The sequence below is a fragment of the Silurus meridionalis genome, chromosome 24, assembly GCF_014805685.1.
Source record: "Silurus meridionalis isolate SWU-2019-XX chromosome 24, ASM1480568v1, whole genome shotgun sequence".
Lineage (NCBI taxonomy): Eukaryota > Metazoa > Chordata > Actinopteri > Siluriformes > Siluridae > Silurus > Silurus meridionalis.
In genome coordinates this window covers 12,237,484-12,259,216 of record NC_060907.1, presented here as the reverse complement: position 1 = coordinate 12,259,216, position 21,733 = coordinate 12,237,484, and the positions used below count along the sequence as shown (strand labels likewise).

Below are 21,733 nucleotides of genomic sequence, written 5' to 3'. Positions count from 1 at the left end.
AAGTAGTTTTTCACGAATCCGTAGTTTGCACTAGTGGTCCCCAACCCCTGGGCCGTGGGTCAATTGGTACCGGGCCGCACAGAAAGAATACATAATTTACATTATTTCCGTTTTATTTATTATCTGATTCTGAACGATGTTTTATTTTGCAAAATTCACCACATCTGTCTATAACTCACTCTTGATGCATGTCATGATGTTTGCCTCGGTCACATGTCTTACCAACATCCACTACCTTCTTAAAGCTGCTCCGGCCGCTAACACATAATGCATCACTGCTAAATTTAAACTCCCAAGCTAGCAAAATGAACAAAAAACAACACCGTGGATTCACGTTTATTATTATATTTAGAAAATATCAGTTTTTATGGTGCTTGTATCATTTTACTTTGTTGTATTTATCAACAAAATAAAAATAGTGGCTGACATTAAACTGGTTCGTGGTTCAAAAAGGTTGGGGACCGCTGCTTTACACATTTCCAAGTCAAATATCTTACTTTTTACTTGACTACATTTCAGGAAATCAGTCGTTCTTTTTTTTATTTATTTACGAGTGGATAAAATCTGGTCAAGTACGCAGCAAGCCATCGAATCAGTGTTGAGCCCACGGTCTGTATTAAACCTTTGGTTGCTGCTCGGCATCTTGCCAATTGTTTATTTTTACCGCTCGTTTGCACGCTCACGTCCATTATTATATCATGTCAAGGTCAATAAACCTGGTTGGGACTCGGGAGTGCTCACCCATCGCCCCGAGACGTTGGTTGTTGTGGTTTCTGACTGAAGAACTGACAAACCCTGGAGTGACGTCACAGTACTCAAGAGAAAGTTTAAAGGGAGCACTTTTACTGGAGCAATATTTCACCTACTGTATCTCTACTTTTACTTAAGTAGCAACCACAATGTTGTCACTATAGCACTCCTTCTGAATCCCACCCCTTGGACACTAGACAGCGTCTGAACACGTCCATACTCTTGATGAGACAAAGTACGACGTTAGCCCTCGCTCTCATACAGAGGTGATTCTGGACACAAGCCTCAGAGATGTTCCAGATTCATTTATCTTCACTAAAGCGATTAATCTCGATCAGGCACACAGCTGCTTCCTCATCCATCAATCATATTTTAAAGACCGGTTAGAAGGCATGCCAGGCATTCTTCCACACTGACCTGAACATTTCCTTAAAGGAAGCTGAGGTGCATCTGGGACGAAGGAGAGACAGACATAAAGTCTGTGGGAGTCTTCGCTGTAGTCTGCAGTAGTGGTGGAACTTTCTCTGCAGTGCGGCTGAAATCTCGTCTCCATACTGTTGCGTGGAACATTTTTGTCCGGTGTCTGTGATTTTCATAACTGCATCTATTCTTAATATTCAGTGTAATGTTGCAACTATTTGCACCACTTTTTTTTTTCTGTTAATAGGAGTTTTATTTTGGCTCTTCATGATGCAGGGATTTGTGGTTTCCTTGTTATCATGATGAGCTTTTAGAGTAAAGGAGAAGAGAAGCTTCTCACAAGCTCAGTTCGTTTTTTTTTCTACTGCATTCATCGTTATGAATTCAACGTTCAACTTGCTTTTAAAAATACACGAAATGGACAAAAGTATTGGGACACTTGAATTTCTTTCTTTTTTTTTTTCTTTTTTAATCAGACATGGATCTTTCCCCAAAGTGTTGAAAGTTGAAAGCTCTCGATTGTAGAGTAAGTTTTCGGATGAGGTTGCATCAAATATTCTCTTCACTCAAACTAGGAGATCCAAACCTATTTAATTAAACGTTGGGGTGAAAGATCTTGAATGGCCTGCTATAGAGCACCAACCTTAATCTTAATGACCACCTGACTTTACTAACGCCCTTGTGGATGAATGAGCACAATATCCAAAAATCTAGTGGAAGCTTTAGTGCTTTAAAAAAAACAACCCTCTAACTTTAATATAACTTTGAAAATAGTTTGTTTTAATACTCTGTTGTCCAGAATTTACAATTTTTACAAATCAAGATATGATGTTTATTCAGTCGGAGACACTGCGTCTTCATTATTATGTTCATGTTTGTGTTGTGCCACCTATGATCTTTTAAACGTAGCATATACTGCGGTTGTACAGAGACACTTCAACTATAGTCAAATTGAAACAGAAATCAAAGTCTGATTTGCAGTCGTACCTAAAGAATGTAAAATCTCTGGATATTCTCGATGTGTGAGGCAGTGAAAAGAAAACAGTTTTTGTATCCGGGTTGTTGTTGATAAACGCTTTCTGTCTGTGTTTCTATTAAATAAATTTTATTGAACTTTTTTTTTTCCCATAACAATTTTTTTTAATGTACAATTTGACCCCTTTCTTAAATTTATTTATTTAAATTAGTTCAAATTAAAACTCATCAGAGCATCTGTAAAATGTCTCACTGCTACTGATGAAATCAGTTTGTTCTCTTTATTCGGCCCTTAGGGTGTACAAACTGCACATTTATCAGCGTGAATCATTGGGATTGCTCTTTAGATTTGCTCAGGGGGAAAAAATGAGTCATTTTCTGAACACCATTCAACAACAGTTGCGCCGTCACAAGCACCGACACGCGGAATTTTCTGGTCTTCGTCAGGAGAATCGGGTGTTCATGACGTGTTTATTCATAACACTGGAGTAATCGGCCTACATCGTGTATGAGCATCCTCACTGCCTCAACGTGTGTGTGAGGCTTTAGGAATGTAAAAGTGGAAGGATTGTCTTTGTATGACTCGTTCAAAATTTTTTATGTTTCAATGACTCATCACTTCATTCATGCCTGAATAGGGGAGTGGTGGATCTGTCACACACTCGCACACCTATTTTCTGTCCTCTGGGGCAGGAGAACATTTTGTAATGTTAAATGTAATTATATTAGGGGTGTAACGGTACATAAAATTGAAGTTTCGGTACAAAATGCCTGCTTGGTTAAATAATATATGAAATGATATTTTATAAAATAAAAAAAATAAAATTAATGAAATAAACTTTATTATATTGATTAAATTGAGTAATCGTTCAAAAAGCACTAATTGGTTTGATTCAATAAAGTTAAATAAATGGAAAGATTTAATAAAAGTGTACATTTGTTGGACCCCATTTGGGTAATACAGGTGTTTTTTTTTTTTTTTTTCCCCCACATTTAATATTTTTTCCATCCTTCATTTATTCACTCCCTCGTTATGCAGAATAGTCAGGGTTTCCTCCTTTTAAAAGAAAATATAAAATATAAAATGCAAAAGAACTGTCGTAAAAACGGATGTGGCAGGGATTTACTTGCGCATGCTCTCTTCAATCATACATTTATTGTTAAAAAAAAAAAAAAAATACCTTTACACATCAGGCTGCATCACATGATCCGTTCATTGATAATTCTTTTAGAACAACTTACTCCGGCTTGTTTTATTCACTTTGCATATTATAAACTTCAGACTAACAGTCAATGGAAATCATTATAAATGCGTTCGTACTCATTTCTTTAATAAAATGACGACTCTACCATGCCGCAGGTCACAAGACTTTCACAGTCAAAGGATCTTAGAATAATTCAACACTGAGTTATACAAAATCTGTCATGTTTGACACCCCTGCTGTTTTATACCTTTAATATGTGATCTGCCAATAGGTGAATCAATTGTTCATTCTTTTTTTGACTCAGATGGATGAGTATACAGACAAGTTTGAGGCCTTTAATAGATTTTTTTTGTTGAATAAAGGAATCAATGACATAAAACCAGTATAGATACAGTGTGATCAATCTCTTCAAACCAGTTGGTGAGAACTCTAGCTTGATTTCAGCATTTGACGAACCGCTTTTCCTTTTACAGTCTCAAAAAAACATGCAAAACATGTTGTTCTCTGCTTTTGCCATTGTTCATGAGCACCAATGTTTATCTTTCGAATGGTGAGAGTTTATTAGTGTTAGGGTTGCAAAGGGGTGGAACATTTCCAGGAAATTTCCAGTAACTTTCCATAGAAACTTCATCTGGGGAATTTTTTGGAAATATTCAAAGTTGGAAACTTACCAGGGACTTATAGTAATTTATGGGAAGTAATTTGATTGACTATCCTGCAAGATTTTATATATATATATATATATATATATATATATATATATATATATATATATATATATATATGTGTATGTGTATGTGTATGTGTATATGTGTGTGTATATATAATTTTTTTTAACTATATTTGTTCCTTCTTATAGTGTAACCTGCAATTTTGTAAATTCCCAGTTAATTCCCATTTTGAAATTTCCTGGAATTCTGCTAACCCTAATTAGCAACAACCTTTTTTTTTTTTTTTTTTTTTTCTTTCTTCAAACGACTGCATGTCTTCAGAGAAATTACGCTCCTTGTCCCACATGTACAGTTCCAGTCTCATAGTCCGTGTGCCATGCAGCATTGAACCTCCTCTGGCAGCTCAGAGTCTCAACACCCCACTAAGAAGCTTAATTTTTAATTTGTCACCCATGTGTAGAACGAATGAAAACGATTGACTCATAAAACTATTTTCACCTCATGCGATCATGTTCCAGCTCATGCTGCCGTACCGTTTTTTTTCTCCCTTTCGCGTTTTTCCTCAGATGACACGTCTACAGCTTTGGTGTTAAGTTGTGTGCGAGTGTCTGTTGAATTACTGCTGGTGCTTAACAAGTACCGATCCCACTGCTGCATAAATAGTTAGTCTGTGTGTGTGTTTTTATTTCATGCCAAGGACTGCATTATGGTTCAGTCAGTGGGTTAGGGAGGAATTCCTTTTTGTTTACAGCTTGAGGGCAGTATATCACATCGTACAATAATTGTACACCTCAAATCGACGTGAATATCTGATCACGTGACGCTAGGCGACGTATGCGCGGTGTACACGTTAACAGACAGCATTTTGCTGATAATGATCTAGGCAAAGACCAGCACATGGCAGACTGTTGTTTTGTGGAAATGGTAAAGAAGCAGAAATACATCATTTGCCGCAGCGAAGTGCTCTGCGTTTTCCCAAGCAATTGTTTAGGTTCCTGGTTTCTGTACTAAATCAGTGAGGACCAAAATCATGTCCTTGCACTTGTACAAGTCCTAAAATAATAGCCTCCCTGTTTATTTTTGGAATCGTGTGTGTGAAATTGTAATCCTGCAAGCAATCGCAGAGACGATAAGGCTACAGTCTAATTTGTGCTGCTTCATTTGAGCTCCTGTGTGTGTTTGCAAAAGAGAGTTTAAGAGAAATGAGTACTGATAGCGCAGTGAAATATCGCCGCCACCACAGGCGAAGAATTATGCATTTAATATGGAAACATTACGGAAAGCGATTCTGCAGCCATCCTATGCGTAGTTTGTTTAAGCGAACGCAATGACCGGGATTTTTCTCCCCGTCTTTCTGCTATAACGTGGCCCCTAGAAAGCCTTTAGAAGCAGCTGCTTGTGTCCTGAATTGAACCTTTCCCTTTTCCACAATGCTGATCCAGGCTCATCTCTCACATCAACACATGCAGCTCGCTTCATTAGTATGTAAAACGCAAAACCTGATCTCGGATTAGCACACCGGCTGCGAAGACGAGTGTTAATCATGTGACCGGAGATTCACTTCTTAGATGGCTGGTATTCCGAGGAGGGAATATGTGCCATCCAGGCCGTGAGCGCAGGTGTGAACGTCTCATTACGCCTCTGTCTCTCTCCCTCTCTCTGTCTCCTGATTCCTGAGCATCCCAATTTTCACCTTTCAAACACTAATTTGCGGAAGAACTTGCTCATGGGGGCCGGCGTGAATTGAAATCGCACCAAAAACATAGATTTTGCGTTTGGGGCGCAGAATCCATTCTGCCCCCAAACGAACATGTAGTAACACTTCACGTGATAGGATGAGAAGAGCCGTGTTTTAGACTAATGGTTGTATTTATTAAAATGATAATATTGGCATGTACATTGTCAGTGATTTGCTTCCTAACAAAGCACAAATCAATATTGAAATGTTTTCTGTTCTCAGGAGATAAGGATGGCAGTAAGGTGACGACCGTCGGCGCGACCCCCGGCCAAGGTCCCGATCGACCTCAGGAGGTCAGCTACACGGACACCAAGGTCATCGGAAACGGCTCATTCGGAGTGGTGTACCAGGCCAAGCTGTGTGACACTGGAGAACTGGTGGCCATCAAGAAAGTTCTGCAAGACAAAAGGTTTAAAGTAAGGATGGAGTCTCGACTGTTTTTGCTGTGGAGGAAGATCAGGATGAGAGAATAAGATTCTTGTTCTGAATAAACTTGAATTATGTGATGTCTTGAGGAAATGCATGAACCACGAATGAAGAGCAGCACATAAATAACTGAGTCTAGTTAATCTCTTAAAAGTTTAATTCATTTTTATTTGTAAATCGCTTTTAACAGTGAGCATTCTTATAGCAGCTTTACACAGAAATGTTCTTTATAAGTGTAAGTACTTAGTGTCATCGTTTTCTCAATATTAATCTTATTATTTTTATACTTTATAAGGATCTGCACATTCAATCACTTCAACTCTGGAATGTTGCTAATTGTTCCCATGTAGTTAGGGAGGTTTTGTAAAATTCTGTGTATGTACCTGGCATATACCAGTTATATAAAAATGAGTAGACAGACATTAGATGGATTAGATTAGACGTGCTTGTGAAGTTTTCAGCCACAAAGGTGTTAGTAAGGTACTGTCAGGTACTGATGTAGGGGATATGAGGAGGTCTGGGGTGCAGTCAGCGTTTCTATTTCATCCCAAAGGTGTACTTATATATATATATATATATATATTTTTAAAATAGAAAAAATATATTTATAAAAAATATATTGATTTATTTTTATATAAAAATATATTGATTTATTTTATATAAAAATATATTGATTTATTTTATATAAAAATATATTGATTTATTTTATATAAAAATATATTGATTTATTTTATATAAAAATATATTGATTTATTTTATATAAAAATATATTGATTTATTTTTATATAAAAATATATATTTTTTTAAATCTAAAATATCAATGGTTTGGCCCAAGTTCCTTTTACTATTCCTAGAGTTTTTTTTGTTTTTGTTTTTTATTTTAACAAAAATGTGTCTGGTTCTTTATATAATGATGAGCACATGTTATTTATATTTGATTATTGTTAGATTTATGGTTTAAAACATTCCCAAGCCTTTTGTTCCTGTAATTGTAGCTTTCAGTGTCCTACACTGATATTGGCACTTTGCACATAACAGCAAAGAAGTCTGGAAAAAAATAAAAATGATTGTTTAACCCTTTGTTGTTAAATATATGTGTGGCTCAATTATTGGCCCACTTTTAGACAGTGCTTTGTGTTATTCCTCTTTTACTGAGCATCTTCTATAATGCAGAGTAATACTACAATAATAATACATGGCAAGGAATCTGAGACCATTCCTTCTTACAGAATTGATCCAGATCCACAGTTTTGTTTCTTTGATCAAAAGATAAGGCACATTTTTTTCTTTGTACGTAATTACCACAGATGCTACTATTAGTGGAGAGCGCTGTGCTAGCTAATGTTGTAGTGTCTGTCAATGTGCTTCAGTGTTGTGAATTCGATTTATATAAAATCAAGATCTTTATGTTAATTGATTAGAATTTTTCTTTTTTTAATCCCTGTCAATTCTCTCTCCAATGCAGAATCGCGAGCTGCAGATCATGAGGAAGCTGGACCACTGCAACATTGTACGTCTCCGCTATTTCTTCTACTCCAGTGGGGATAAGGTGGGTGTCTCTCTTTTTCTTTTCTTTTTATTTTTTATCCTGTCTTCTCTCTTGTGTAATATTTAGTTTACTTTGAGTGGCAGTGTAACAGCAGGTGAGAGTTTCATTCAGAAAACTGTTTATAATATAGAAAACCGTGCTATTGACATCCTCAGGAGAGCCATGCAAGACTACAGGTGCCCCAGTTTGATTTTGAAAACGAGTTTCAGTGGTCCTTGATGACCTTCTTTCAGCACTGGTATGCCATGTATTTTTATTTTATTCTGTAACAGAGTGTGAATTTAAGTATTTACACATACTCCAAACTAGGACGTCTGTATAGAATTGTTTGTTAATATGCACTCTATGTGAAACTTAATCCCAATTTTGCAAGCATGCAGGGAGTGAGGTTTAGTGTCCATTGATTCTATAACAAGTAGAAAAGTGTCAGGTCAGCAAGTTCTGCTTTTTTAATCACATTGTGTTTGGTTTTTAAAAAAAAAAATTATCTCAGTGTGATGAGGGATGTCGTAAATAACATGAAATGCACACATTATACATTTACATTACGTTTACTGTATTTGGCAGAAACCCTTTTCCAGAGGGACTTGCATTTATCTCAGCTTTGGGCCGCTTAAGGGCCTTTCTAAGGGAACCTGGAGTGGTAGCCTGACCATGGTGTGGCTGGGATTTGAACTTATGACCTTCTGATCCCAATTCGAATATCTTAACCACCAAGTTACCACCTCCCCCATTATTATTACATTATCGTCATGTAATAATCATAATACATTATATAATGTATAATTACATTATTATTATAGATTATTGATCAGTATCATGCACGTTACCAGCACTGAAAGCAACGGTCTGGAAATAAGTGCGCAAGAAATACAGGTTTTCTTACAGACTTTTCAGAGAAAGATTTGTATTTGATATGTATTTATTTGTTTTTTGCCTTATTTTGGAAATTTCATTCTAACTGTCCTCAGATGGTTTATATAATCATGATTAGCATTTGGGTCAATGAGCCAGGGTTCCTCCACATTTTGGAAAAGTACGAAAAAGTGTGATTTGAGTGATTTCCAGGTCTGGATTCATATGAAGAAAAGAACAGAGTATTGAAAATTGTGATTCCATACTATTGCCCTATTGGAATTGGATATAAATTTAAGGATTTGTAAAAATATTCCTTGGTTTTTATTTTTTGTTTATCTTTATAAAACAAAGGCTAATCCGTGAACATTTTAAAAAGCTCCGCCTCCACACTTTCTCTTTAAATGGTTTACCAAAAGTCGCTCATTCACACCGAGACGTCTGAAAACGCTTTCATCCCTGTACCGCGCACGAGCAAAACACAAGATGCCTCGACCCGCGTCATTTCCGCCTGCCGTTTATATACTTTCCATCCTTTTTTAAATGTCAGGCCAGTGACTAAAAATGCAAAAACGGCGTATTCACATGTATCCGCTTTGGAGAGCGTTTTCTGAAATCGAAGTTTTCGCCGTCTCTGTGTGAACTGAAGATCAAACAAAAACGTTTTTAGTGTGGACATGGCCATAAGGTGTTAATCGACTTCAGTTACGTTTTTCTTGCAGTTCTTGCAGTTTCTTGCTTCTGTTGCTGTAAGACTGAAGTCTTACATTTTAAAAATGTTAGTAAATTAATAAGATTGCACTGTTTTTAAAATTGCAGTTTTGAGCAAATACTCTACATTGAACGTGGTTTGGTTTCTGTGTTCAATTGTTTAACATTAGCAACAAACATCCGGCAATTATTTTGCAATATGATTGCAATCATCAGAGATTCTGACATACAGATCAAGAGATTATGTACGCCATGTTGTTGTAATTTAAAATATGGTCTTAAAAATCTTTACGATGATAAAAAATTATAAGAAAATACGTAGTAGCCCTGATGAGCTGCTTCTTAGTGTATTTTTACCTGCTACGGACATGGTTAAAGAAGACCCATTTGTCATGACCCTGGTTTTAGATCCCCTTTACACCCAAAATTCACCTGAAACCAACTGTGACCAAGAATAGCCAAAAACCTGTCATTCGTGTGGCACCTTTTGGCTTGTCTGTATGTTTGCTGCTTATGCAATGCTGCTCCTAGCACCGCTTTGAAAGCGGAACACATTGCTGTGTCATACCAGTAGCCATGCTTGTCAGCAGTGGGTCTTCAGGGGAATCCCATCATGCCATTCACTCAACCCGCAGGGGCTCAGAGGCATTTGATTGGCAGGTGGTTTACATGGGAACAGCCCTATTTTTAATCTGGGAACATCGGTTGACGTCAAATAATGGCTTTAGAGGTTTCCATTTGGCCGACACCTAGAACAACATGAATGTAAGAGAGGATTTAAAGGCTCAGCTGGTTGTGTTCCTGACTGTCATTAAATGTTCTGTGCATTACTACAATTTGCTACTCCATAATCACAGTTTTGCTTTCACACTTTTTTTTTCTGAATTCTGGGACACTTGGGAGGCATCTGTCTGTTTAATTAGAGTTATACTATATAGCCAAATGTTTGTGGACACCTGATCATTACACCCGTATGTGGAATTTATACAAGATGTTCCACAAATTTTGTAGAACACAACTGTATAGGATGTCTTGTGACCCTGGAACCGCTTTGGAACATTTTGTTTCAGTGACGGCACAAACGCGGTGAGTTCTGTGAAGACATCCCTCCCTGACCTTGAGCCCACCGAACACCCTCGGAATGAGCTGGAATGCCGACCGCACCCTTTACCCGTCATCAGTGCTCGACCTCATTAACGCTTTTTTTAGCTGAATAAACACAAAATTTACACGGCCACAGTAAAAAGAAATCTAGCAGAAGAGTGGAGGTTTTATGTTACAGCAAATGGGGGACTGAATTTATAATGGGATATTCAGCAAGAGGGTGTGATGGTCAGGGTCCACAATCTTTTTGCCATATAATAAAACTTTTTTGGTACCACTTCAAGCAGAAGTGATTTTCGAATGCTTGTTATTGTGCAGAAATGTTACAAGCCAGCAGCCGTACGCTAATTACGCTAATTACACTAGCCTCGAGCTAATTACAGAGCTCCAGTCCTATGAAATTCTGCTATAATAGATCAATGAGGCATTGCGTCTCCTCCGATCGTAACCCTTTCCCTGCCTCTATGAAACCCCGAATTAGAAAGTAATGCCACAGAAATCCTGTGGCTGTATATGCAGAGCTCTAGATTACTATTTTCAGTTTTCTGGACCGCTTCCAGACTCGACAACAGCTTTCACACGTTATCAGAAGTACCATGGCAAAAGGCCCAGAGTGTGGAAATGACCCAAGACTTCCAGCATCGAATGAACATGGATGCATTGCACGGTTGCGGCCCAGGGAGTCCTGCAGCAAGCAGAAAACTAGAACACACCCAAAATAGAACAATATTTCTTTAGACTTTTATTTGCGTCCGTTTTGGAAAAGATGCAAGATGGAGATCCCTTACAAGGCGCTTTACGTCTCTAGATTTATGCTTAGGGAAATAAGGCAAGGTAAATTTCAGAAAGCAAAGCAGTCAATAAGCAGGTGTCCGGGAGGTGTAAAATGTTGCGAAAAGCCGATAGTAGTGAATGTGAACGAACTTGTGGGAAAGTTCTCGTCTGGCTGACTTGACTGAGTGCTCTGAACCCAGTGACTTCCCTGCAGCCCCCTAAGTGCAGCGTGCTGCTGCTTTTCCTGGACAGCTAGAAGCCTTAGCTCACAAACCATGATTAGAATGGGATTTATGATGATAGGGTGCACACACACACACACACACACACACACACACACACACACACACACACACACACTTGCATGCAGTTATCCAGCTTGGCAGAGCGCCATAGCCAGTGTACTCAAAACTAATTCTTGCGTACTCGGTGTGTATACGACAGAAATGAAATGCTCTGTATGCACACGGAAGTGGAATTTTAAAGATTGGCACAGTGATAGGGGCATGACCCGTCACGTATTCAGAAACACGCCATCCTGTTTTGTTTCTGCTCTTTGCTCTGAAGAGAATGAGGTAATACAGAAAAAGTCAGAGGTCTAAAATTGGCTTGCATAAGTATCCCCCCCCCTAAAATTAGGGTTTAATTGGGATTATTTGATATGGAGCTACACATAAAAAAATCACAGGATATTTGATCTAATTATCAAAATGATTTACAAACCAAAACATCCTGGTTAACATGAACTTATTGTACTGATGAGCTTAGTATTCATCTATCAGATATTGGAAGGATACTTATATTCCTTCTTACTCACCATTTATTTATTTATTTTGTTTAAACAGTATATTGAGTCAGAAAGTCGTGACTGATATGATAGAGATCCAGGAGAGAGACAAGGAGAGAGATGAAAATGGGGGATTGTTTAAAACTAAGCAGATTTAAGTAGTATGAGAGAAAATGGAGCGAGTTGAGAAATTAGTGAGTGATCAATTGGGAAAGTTAAGACGTGTGTGAGAGAGAGAGAGGCTGAGATTACCGGTAAGAGGATAAGGGCTTTGCTGTTTGTATTATATTTTGTTTAGTTTTACATATTGATGTATTTGGTTTCCTGAAGTGTTACTCTTGAAGTCAACTATTTGCCATTTAACATTTGCTTCCTTCGTTCCGTTCAGTTGGTTCATTTGACCCGTCTTGGCCTTTGTTTTCTAAGTGTAATTCTTCGTTTCTCTCACACACAGACGCACACAAATCTAATCCTGCGTCTGCGGATGACACGCGGCTGCTCGTTGTAATCATGGAGCATCTGTGCCTCAAAGGGCCAATCGTACGTCGTCGTTCGGCGCACACCATTAAGATGAGCCAATCGCGTCACTCTACGCAAACCGTCCAGCCAGTAGGAGCGTAATTGTGGAGCTGCTGTTGTGAGGCAGAAAGTGACTCATCATCTTCAGTCGGGGTTTTTTTTCCCCCTGGCCACGCAGCAACAGGAGGGCGTTTTATATATAAAAAAAAACACAAAAGCAAGCGGTAAAATCGTAGCAAGTGAAAGATTTCAGTGACCGTAACCATCGAGCTGCATACACACATGCACTCCATATATAGAAAAGCACTCTGGCCCCACAGACAGACAATTACTGTGACACACAAGTAGTTTGACATTGTGATGAGTCATACGCCATATATCAGCATTTCTAATTTTACAGTTATGATCAGTGATGCGTAAGCAGGAAAGCAGGGAAAGCCACTAAGTGCTTTAGATATTTTTGTGCGTGTTCCTTTGGCTCCTCAAACACCTTTACTGACTTACAAGATCGGTGTAATGAACCATCATTACACCGATCTTGTAAGTCAGTAAAGGTGTTTGAGGAGCCAAAGGAACACGCACAAAAATATCTAAAGCACTTAGTATAATTGCAGCACTGTTCTTTTATAGACAGATTTTCAAATAGAAGCATTTATAAGTATAAGCACATGAATGGCACCGTTAGCAATATATATATGTGAAGCAACCCTACTGCAAGGGCAGTGAGCAGCATCATAAAACATCAGACAAAATAATGGAGCTCTGTTGCCTTGATCATCAGCCGCTGTCTATTGTGCGAGTCAAGGGGTCCTACTTGGATTTACTTTACACTAGACCAGGGCGTAACCAAGAACAGGCTGATAAGTTTTATACAGCATTTTATGCGTATGTCGCACAAATCGTGAAACTTTTTCTTAATACACATTGTTTGATATATATAGTTGAATAAATTCTACATGAGCAATACAAGGCTTCAAATAGACCCTGCAATTGGTGATTGTATCGGAGATCGCCCGCTTAATCGATCCCACTATGAGAACCATTGCTCTTAAAATTAAGCGTATTTGAATTGTCGTCTTGACGATCCTGCCCCTAAACAATACGTTTACAAAGTGTGCGCAGGTTACACGTTACGCAAAAGATGTGCGTTACCGCGAGTGGGGGTGTGAGAGGACAGGAATGCAGCGGGGCAAAAAGTAAACGAGAAATAAAAGAAAGCTCTATCTGTTGAACCATCGCCTGTCGTCTTTTTCTTCCAACCCGGAACCAGATCTGTTACAGATTTGTCATATCAAATTATAGTGAATTTAACTGAAAATCTTGCACAGTTCCTCTCTCTGCTCAGTGTTGGTGATCTTAAAGATAAAATATCACCATATAACAAAGGTTCATTTCTTTCTTTGCTCTTTTTTTTTCTTTATAATGCCGATTTAAAATTTTTAGTAGATCAGTTCGGGATAATCAAAACCATCTTTTAATAGAAATGTCACATTTTCTGCTATTTGTTTAGTTTTTCTTGAGGTTCGTGTATTTAAGTTCTAATGGTACTCAAGGTCCCTTTTAATGAAGCCTTATAAAAATATATCAATTTCATGTGTATTTATTATTGCCTGATTTTCTTACCTAATTTTTTATTTGTAATTTTTTTCGTCTGGCAGAAGGATGAGGTGTATCTGAACCTGGTCCTGGACTACGTTCCTGAGACGGTGTACCGAGTGTCCCGCCACTACAACCGAGCCAAGCAGATCCTCCCAGTGATCTACGTGAAGGTCTTTTACATCTTTCATTCTCATGGAATTTGGTGAAAAGTGATGCTTTATGCAACGGCAACATCATCCGACGAAAAATGAAAATAAATTGCTGTTTGCGTTTCAGCTGTACATGTACCAGTTGTTCCGAAGCCTGGCATACATACACTCGTTCGGCATCTGTCATCGAGACATCAAGCCCCAGAACCTGCTGCTGGACCCGGAGACTGCTGTGCTAAAGCTCTGTGACTTTGGGAGGTGGGAGGGGAAGAAAAAAAAAAAGAGAACTAATAACAAAATGCCGAGATTTACAGTCCGACTCTTTAAAGTTCTGCAAGTCAAATGGACTGAATTCCAGCTCTTCATTTTTTTAACTACATATCCAGTCACCTTGACTTTATTCTGATGGACATTTTATGATCTTTATAACTGACGGCCTTAATTCAGGAACCTCACCCCAGTAGTAAAACGAGAAACATAAACCCACAATTACTGTAATAAAGAGTAATATCGGTTGCAGTGGTGACGAAGAATAATTTGCCATAGTAACAGTTATTTTTTTTTCTTTTTCTTTTTTTTCCCTCCCTGCAGTGCTAAGCAGCTGGTACGTGGTGAGCCCAATGTCTCCTACATCTGCTCTCGTTACTACCGAGCCCCAGAGCTCATCTTTGGAGCTACAGACTACACTTCCAGCATAGGTATCTCCCTATTTACCACTAATCTGTGTGTGTGTGTGTGTGTGTGTGTATTTGGATATACTTGTGTTTTATGATATATTTATACACAACACAACTTTTCTAAAACCCTTTATTTTTATATTAATTTCTTAAAAGAAAGCATTCTACATTATATGGACAAAAGTTTTGGGACACTTTACCTTTCCTGCCATTTGTAGTTCTAGTATAGGGTTTCTTTGGATGCGAAATAATATTTTGCGTTTACTTCAACTTGGAAATCCAAACCTGTTGGCAATGGCCCTGTGGCACAAAGTAAACTCCATGAAGATATGGTTTTCATGCTTTGGAGAGGAAGATCTTGAATGAAGCTCTGATCTGAACACCTTTGGGATGAAGTGGAACACTGACTGCACCCCAGACCTCCATCACCTCACCTACATCAATACCTTTTGGCTGATGAACACAAATGTCCACAAAGACACATTAAAAGATCCAGTGAAACATCTTCCCAGAAGAGTGAAAGGAGAAATAAAAGCAAATTAAGCTTGTTTGTGGAATGCGATGCTGAAAAATCACATACCGTAATTATGACCAGGTGTCCGCAAGCTTTTGGCAGGATAGTGTGTTTAGTTGGAACAGAAATAGTGATCGCATATAAAAGGAGTTCAGGTATGTGTATAAGCAGTTACTCAGTAGTGTATCTGCCGCATTACTGAAAGATTTAGCTTAGAAGGTGATCATTTCACCACTATAAGAATATTTATATCGTTAGTTCTTGTTGTGTATGTGATCATGTCTCTGTTGTGTAGATGTTTGGTCAGCTGGATGTGTGTTAGCCGAGCTGCTGCTTGGACAGCCCATCTTCCCCGGCGACAGCGGAGTGGACCAACTAGTTGAGATCATAAAGGTATGCTTCAACTATTATTATTATTAATTCTTTCTTAATTCAGAAGTTGCTTTGCAGTTTTGAAAAACCTATACGTAGCCTTGCTGACCACATGCTTGGATTAAACTACCCAAGATCCTGCTGTGGTTCAGATCGACAGCTAAATAAACACAGTCAGCATTATTTACAGGGGATCTATGATTTGTTTTCTCTTTGGTGCTCATTGTAATATATTACCGTTTCTATAGTAACAGCTTATTCGCAGGCACTTGTATAGTCGGAATGATTCGTCTATATATTTGAAATGTATTCTTAAATAAGACCGAGGCTTTTTGTAAGGAGCTGTTTATTTATCGTTAATGTAAGAAGTCTTTATCATCTGTTCATTCTAATAGTAGAAACTTCAGGATGTGCTTATTTGTAATCAGCGTGTATGTGTATGCACATGTTCAGGTGTTGGGGACTCCCACACGTGAGCAGATCCGTGAGATGAACCCCAACTACACAGAGTTTAAGTTCCCTCAAATAAAAGCCCACCCATGGACTAAGGTGAGTCAGCGTTCATATAAAATTAGGACTACTTTTTTTTTCTGCCTTTAATTTGCTGAAACACATTCATATGCTGATCATGTCTGATGGCTTTTAAAACCTGTTGCTAATGTCGAAGCTCCCCCTTGTGGCTCTGTGGTCATGATTCAGTTTGCACAGATATTCTGTACATTTACAGCAAGATGCCATTTCCGAAGCAAGGTACAGAAGTGGATTAAAATATCTGGCAATAAAGATTTCCTCATGCTAGTACAGAAGCTAGGACTAGGCTACGGCTCTACGGATACATAAGACTGAAACGTGTTGAGACTTCTGTCATAAATGTCTCTTTCCCACCTGTAGCTATCTTTTGTTTAATGTCATTTGGAAAACCAGTAAAATAATAAAAAGAATTGAACAAAACTACAGAGCTAAAACATTGAATTCCTTTAGATTTTTCTAATGATATAATGTTTGTGTTAGGTGTTCCGGCCAAAGACCATTCCAGAGGCAATCGCTTTGTGTTCTCGGTTGCTGGAGTACACACCCACGGCACGTCTCACTCCTCTGGAGGCTTGCGCACACACTTTCTTTGATGAGCTACGCACTCCTCCTCTAAAGCTCCCAAACGGTCGCGACAGACCCCCACTGTTCAACTTCACCACGCAGGGTATGATTACAACAAACATCACATGTGAACAAACCTCACTGTTGTTATACACAGTCTCTCGTGAAACTATGGCAACATCAGAGCCAATTTTTTGGGTTTCTGTATTTCAGCTTGAATTTCCTGGTAATTAGATTTAAATGTGTTAAACAACTTTTTAACAACTCTATCTTTAGGTGAGCTGTCTTATAAAACCAGTTTTAAAGTGTGTGCATGTGAACAGCACTTAATATTTGGTTGCATTTTGGGACATTGTCCACCAAGCTCGACTGATGATTTAGTACGTTTTAGACCATGAACATATTCTTTCTGTGTTCATACTTTGGAGGTTTTTCTTTACAAAATCCAATATGCCCTTCTCAAGCCAGAAGTAGAAATAAAAAGCTATTAATTATTTAAATTGTCGGTGTCCTAACAGGAAACACTTGGGCAACAAGAAACGCCCGTCAGTCACACGGGCCAATGTTTTTGGTCACAATATGCCTGGGATCAAAATAAAATATGTTCCAAGTTGTTTAACACATTCTTATGTTAATATCCAAAAATGAAAGACACAATTTTGATCTCCCTCCTACTTTTCTCATCTCAAACCCCAATGTCTTCATTATCTAGTAAAAGCACTTTTGGCCTTTTTGTAAACGTGTCTATCTTGCGCATTCCTGTCTGGTTTATTGGGAACTTCTGTACACCGTCACATTCATGAAGTTATCTAATCAACAAGTCATGTGGCATCACTTCAGCACTTGTGCAGAAACAGGGCAAGAACTTTGGACCCCCAACCCCTTCAAACCATTGTGGTGGTGCCACATGCACGTACACGTTTAGATAATTGCAGGAATGCACAGTAAAGTAGGTGATGTGTGTGTGAGATTAACGATTGTTGGTCTGGTTTGTCAGAGTTGTCCAGTAACCCTTCGTTGGCATCTACACTCATCCCTGCGCACGTCCGCAACCAACCCGGAGCCTCCTCTCCATCTAATGCCTCTTCTACTGCAGGTTAATGCTACAATTTTTCTGTGCATTTCTTTTATACAGAATGTATGACATCACTTCCTAAAGCAGAATCTAGAACAAAGAGGATTGTTGATGTGGTTACATTAACCCTAATCTTAATTTTTTTAAATTTTGTATATTTTACATAGTAACCTAATATTTATCAGCCGTGTGTCCTTTTTTTCCTCTCGCTCTCAGATCCCAGCAGTGGCGAACGTGGCCCAGGCCCGAACGCCGCCTCTGGATCCGCCCCCAACCCATCGACCTGAGCACCACCTGCTCCTCGACAGGCCAATCCCATGCTGCTGCTCATTAACCACGCCCACTCTCCCTAATGTCAGGGGTCGGGCTATGAAAAAGAAAGAAAACAACACAACAAAAAAAAAAGATATGGATGAACCAACTGAACTTTATAACCTTCTTCCTCCCACCCTCTCAACTCCTTTTGTCATTTTGATTCTTTTCGTTTGTTGTTTTATATTTATTTATACTAAAGGACAGGAAGGATGTCTTTTAAAAGCCTCTTCTCATTTCCAGGCTCTGGGAGAAGAGCGACGGACTATGGAGAAGTTTAGATGATAATATATATAAATCTATACATGTTTGCTTATAAAGAGATGCAGATATCTAGAATTATGAGTATGCTACGACTTTCTGTGCGTCTCTTATGATTGAGATTTCTTTTTCATTTGGTTAAACCACAGTAGCATTCGTTGCTGCGTGTACTGATAGGAAATGCAGATTTGAGGCCCAACACCGTGGCCCTTTGCCTATTGACCCAGGCCCCATGAGAACAAAGTGTGAGGCTGCCTATCTGTGCTCCTCAAAAGAAAGGACAGAGTCAGCAGTCCTTGGTGTGGATTTTTTTTTCTTCCCCAGCTTGTGGATGAACTTTTTGGTTTAGTGCTGATCTGAGGTGTGTGTGTGTGTGTGTGTGTGTGTGTGTGTGTGTGTGTGTGTGTGTGTGTGTGTGTGTGTGTGTGTGTGTGTGTGTGTGTGTGTGTGTTGAAATAGGATCAGCATCCTCCTGTCTGTTAAGCGACCAAAACCGATCCTAGAACAGAGACGTTTAACACGTGTCGCTGTTGATTTGCTCATGGTTAAGGTAATGTATCGAGTTGGATTCGATCACTGATCCCAGATCAGCTTTAAAGGGCTACTACCACCGGAAACGTAAATGGCGAGAGCAGTATCCCCAGGCTTCACACGTAGTAGGTTCTCATGTATGATCTTGTGAATGATGTAGCTTTTTTTTCGGGTTTCTCACGCTGCTTCATTCATTTCTTCATAAAGTATCCATGTTGTTTATCGAGGGAGTATAGTTTTGGTTTCCTTCTCTATTCGCTAGTCTTCCCATCGTTTACTCTGTACAGCCCCCAAAACACTTGTATGTGAATTGCATACAAAAATCCAGGTTCACCGTGTGTGTGTGTGTGTGTGTGTGTGTGTGTGTGTGTGTGTGTGTGTGTGTGTGTGTATGTGCGTGCATGGGCACGCATGCTGTATAACTACTGTATTTAAAAGAAAACCGACAATGAACAAAGGCGGAAATGATTTAATTGTGAACTATGGATGAGCCACTTCCTGTTAGCCGTAGAGTCCAAAATGTCTGAAAGACCTGTGGAGGATGCATCTGTTTAGTGTTTGTTGGAGTGTTTTACTTTCATGTTTTTTTTGTTTTTTTCTTTCTTTGTTTAATTTCTGGTCCTATAATCTAATCTAAGTAGGACAGGGTTTTTTCCCCCTTATTTTGTATTTTATTTGATTTTTATATTACAAGTGCAACGATTGTTTCAGGTGAACTCTTCTAGCATTGAGTAAACTAGCATTAAGTTTGTGTTAGTGGCCAGCATCTATACGATCATGCTGCTGATTAAGCCGAATTGCAATGGCTGTAAACGTTGCTGATTCAAGAGCGTGCAATGGATCACAGCCGGTCGTTTGCTGCTGATCCGGGATCAGTTAACTGGTCCTGAGTCAGATTTCCCTGAAGTGCTGCTGGAAAGGTGCTGCTCTTATGTTGTATCATGTGCGGTTCTCGCATTGTCGCCTGGGTCATTATTGTAGCGTTGGGCCAACGAAGTATCGCACATCTCTATTACGAATTTAGCATTATGAGTTAGCATAGTTTGTGAAGCATGACATCAGTTTATTTTGTCTACACTTTAAAGAAGGGGTTTGCACAATTTTTCACAGTGCTAATGTTGTGAATTTAGCCATAAAATCTTCGGCTGATTTATTGTTTTGTAAGTAATCATCTCAGTCTGATATTCTTTAATGGCTTGAATGTTTACAAGCTTTTTTTTGTTTCTTTACAAACATCTTCACTACATCAATTCCAGTATATTTCGGCCTTCAAGTTGTAGGAGATTCCAAGTCTGTTGTCTAAAATGACTGCCCCTGTAAAATGCATTCAACTGCCCTATAAGGATTTGTACAGCAGTTGTGTACGAGTCTTTTATTACATTATCCATGCAACTAAACAAACATTTTATTGGATTTTCTTGGCTCTGAATGGTGGAAAAATGTGCAAATTTTCCCCCTTTCTTTATTTCATGCTTAAAGTGAGTTTGCTAGACTGAGTCTTGCTTCATAATCCATGCGTTTTCGTATATATTCCTACAACAGGATGCAAAGGGTAAAATCTAGTTCTGGATGGCACAGTGTTTATTACAGTAAGATTTAGAAGATCTATTAAAATACAGAGAACGAACTTGTGGACATGCAACTTTTCTTGCTTTGAAGAATTTGTTTTTAATTCAATGCTGAACTACAGTCAGATCTGTTTCCTGTGACACTGCACTGATGCTGAGACTTTTTTATTTTTTGTATCTCCCCTTCCAATGGTGCTCATGTGTTACTTTCCCCATTCCTGCAGTGTACTTTTACTCACGAGAGACTCGGTGGTAACGGAACAACGCGCTTATTTTGTTCATTCAGCCGAAACAAGAACCGTTTTAATGACGTACTCACTTGAGTTTTAGCAGTTTTCTTTGTTTGTGTTTTTACCCTCTAACCAGTAAGAAAGGGATGTGATCTCTGATGTACGATTTCATGTTCTGCAGTATTACCTAATCAAACTCAATGGCAATAAGTATTACACAAGTGGATGTTGGGATTTTATTTGTACTATTATTCATTTGTTTACAATGCTCTAACATGTGCTTTCAGTGGCACCCAATCAGAAGAGAGATGTCATGTAGCACTAAGTACATAATTAAAAAGAAAGAATAATTAGAACACATTTAAGAGTATGTAAATGCTTTCTGCCTGTAAAATCTACAGCCATAAATGTTGCTTCCTTAAACGACTACGGAACCGATCACGTTTCTAGTTAAGTTTTTTTTTTGTCTCGGAACCTGTACAGGTTGGATGAACGTGATGAAATGGGGGGAAAAAAAAAAACACAAGGTAAATAAAGTAAAATATATTCACTGCATATTTGGACACTTGTGTTTAGCTGTTGTTGGTTGTAAGAGACTCTGTACCTACAGACAGAACAGATTAAGATGTTGCTATTACTTGAATGCCTGTTGACAAAATTTTATTTAATTCTTATTTTTTTATTCCTTTTTTTTTTTTTTTTTTTTTTTTAAAAACAATTCACTCTAAACAGATTTGTTTTTCTCTCCTGTGATGATTATGCTAAATGTCTCTCTCTGTAAATATCCCTTCCTCTGTGTAAAATGGTTCAGAGACGTAGTTACCCGGTACTGTCATTTGCATTGAATAAAGTGTAGGTTAGCCTGA

The 21,733-nt window shown here is 38.5% G+C and overlaps 1 protein-coding gene across 2 annotated transcripts in view; it reads left to right on the top strand.

Moving 5' to 3' along the window:
* The window catches only part of gsk3bb (glycogen synthase kinase 3 beta, genome duplicate b), a 30,615-nt gene extending 8,882 nt beyond the window's left edge, over positions 1-21,733 (top strand). For both annotated transcript variants that reach the window (XM_046837457.1, XM_046837458.1), the window contains exons 2-11: positions 5,982-6,175; positions 7,651-7,734; positions 14,143-14,253; positions 14,360-14,490; positions 14,824-14,930; positions 15,719-15,816; positions 16,249-16,344; positions 16,807-16,993; positions 17,888-17,986; positions 18,182-21,733. In XM_046837457.1, coding sequence (XP_046693413.1) covers positions 5,982-6,175; positions 7,651-7,734; positions 14,143-14,253; positions 14,360-14,490; positions 14,824-14,930; positions 15,719-15,816; positions 16,249-16,344; positions 16,807-16,993; positions 17,888-17,986; positions 18,182-18,252 — 1,178 coding nt within the window. In that variant the 3' untranslated portion in view covers positions 18,253-21,733. The remainder of the gene's footprint in view (positions 1-5,981; positions 6,176-7,650; positions 7,735-14,142; positions 14,254-14,359; positions 14,491-14,823; positions 14,931-15,718; positions 15,817-16,248; positions 16,345-16,806; positions 16,994-17,887; positions 17,987-18,181) is intronic.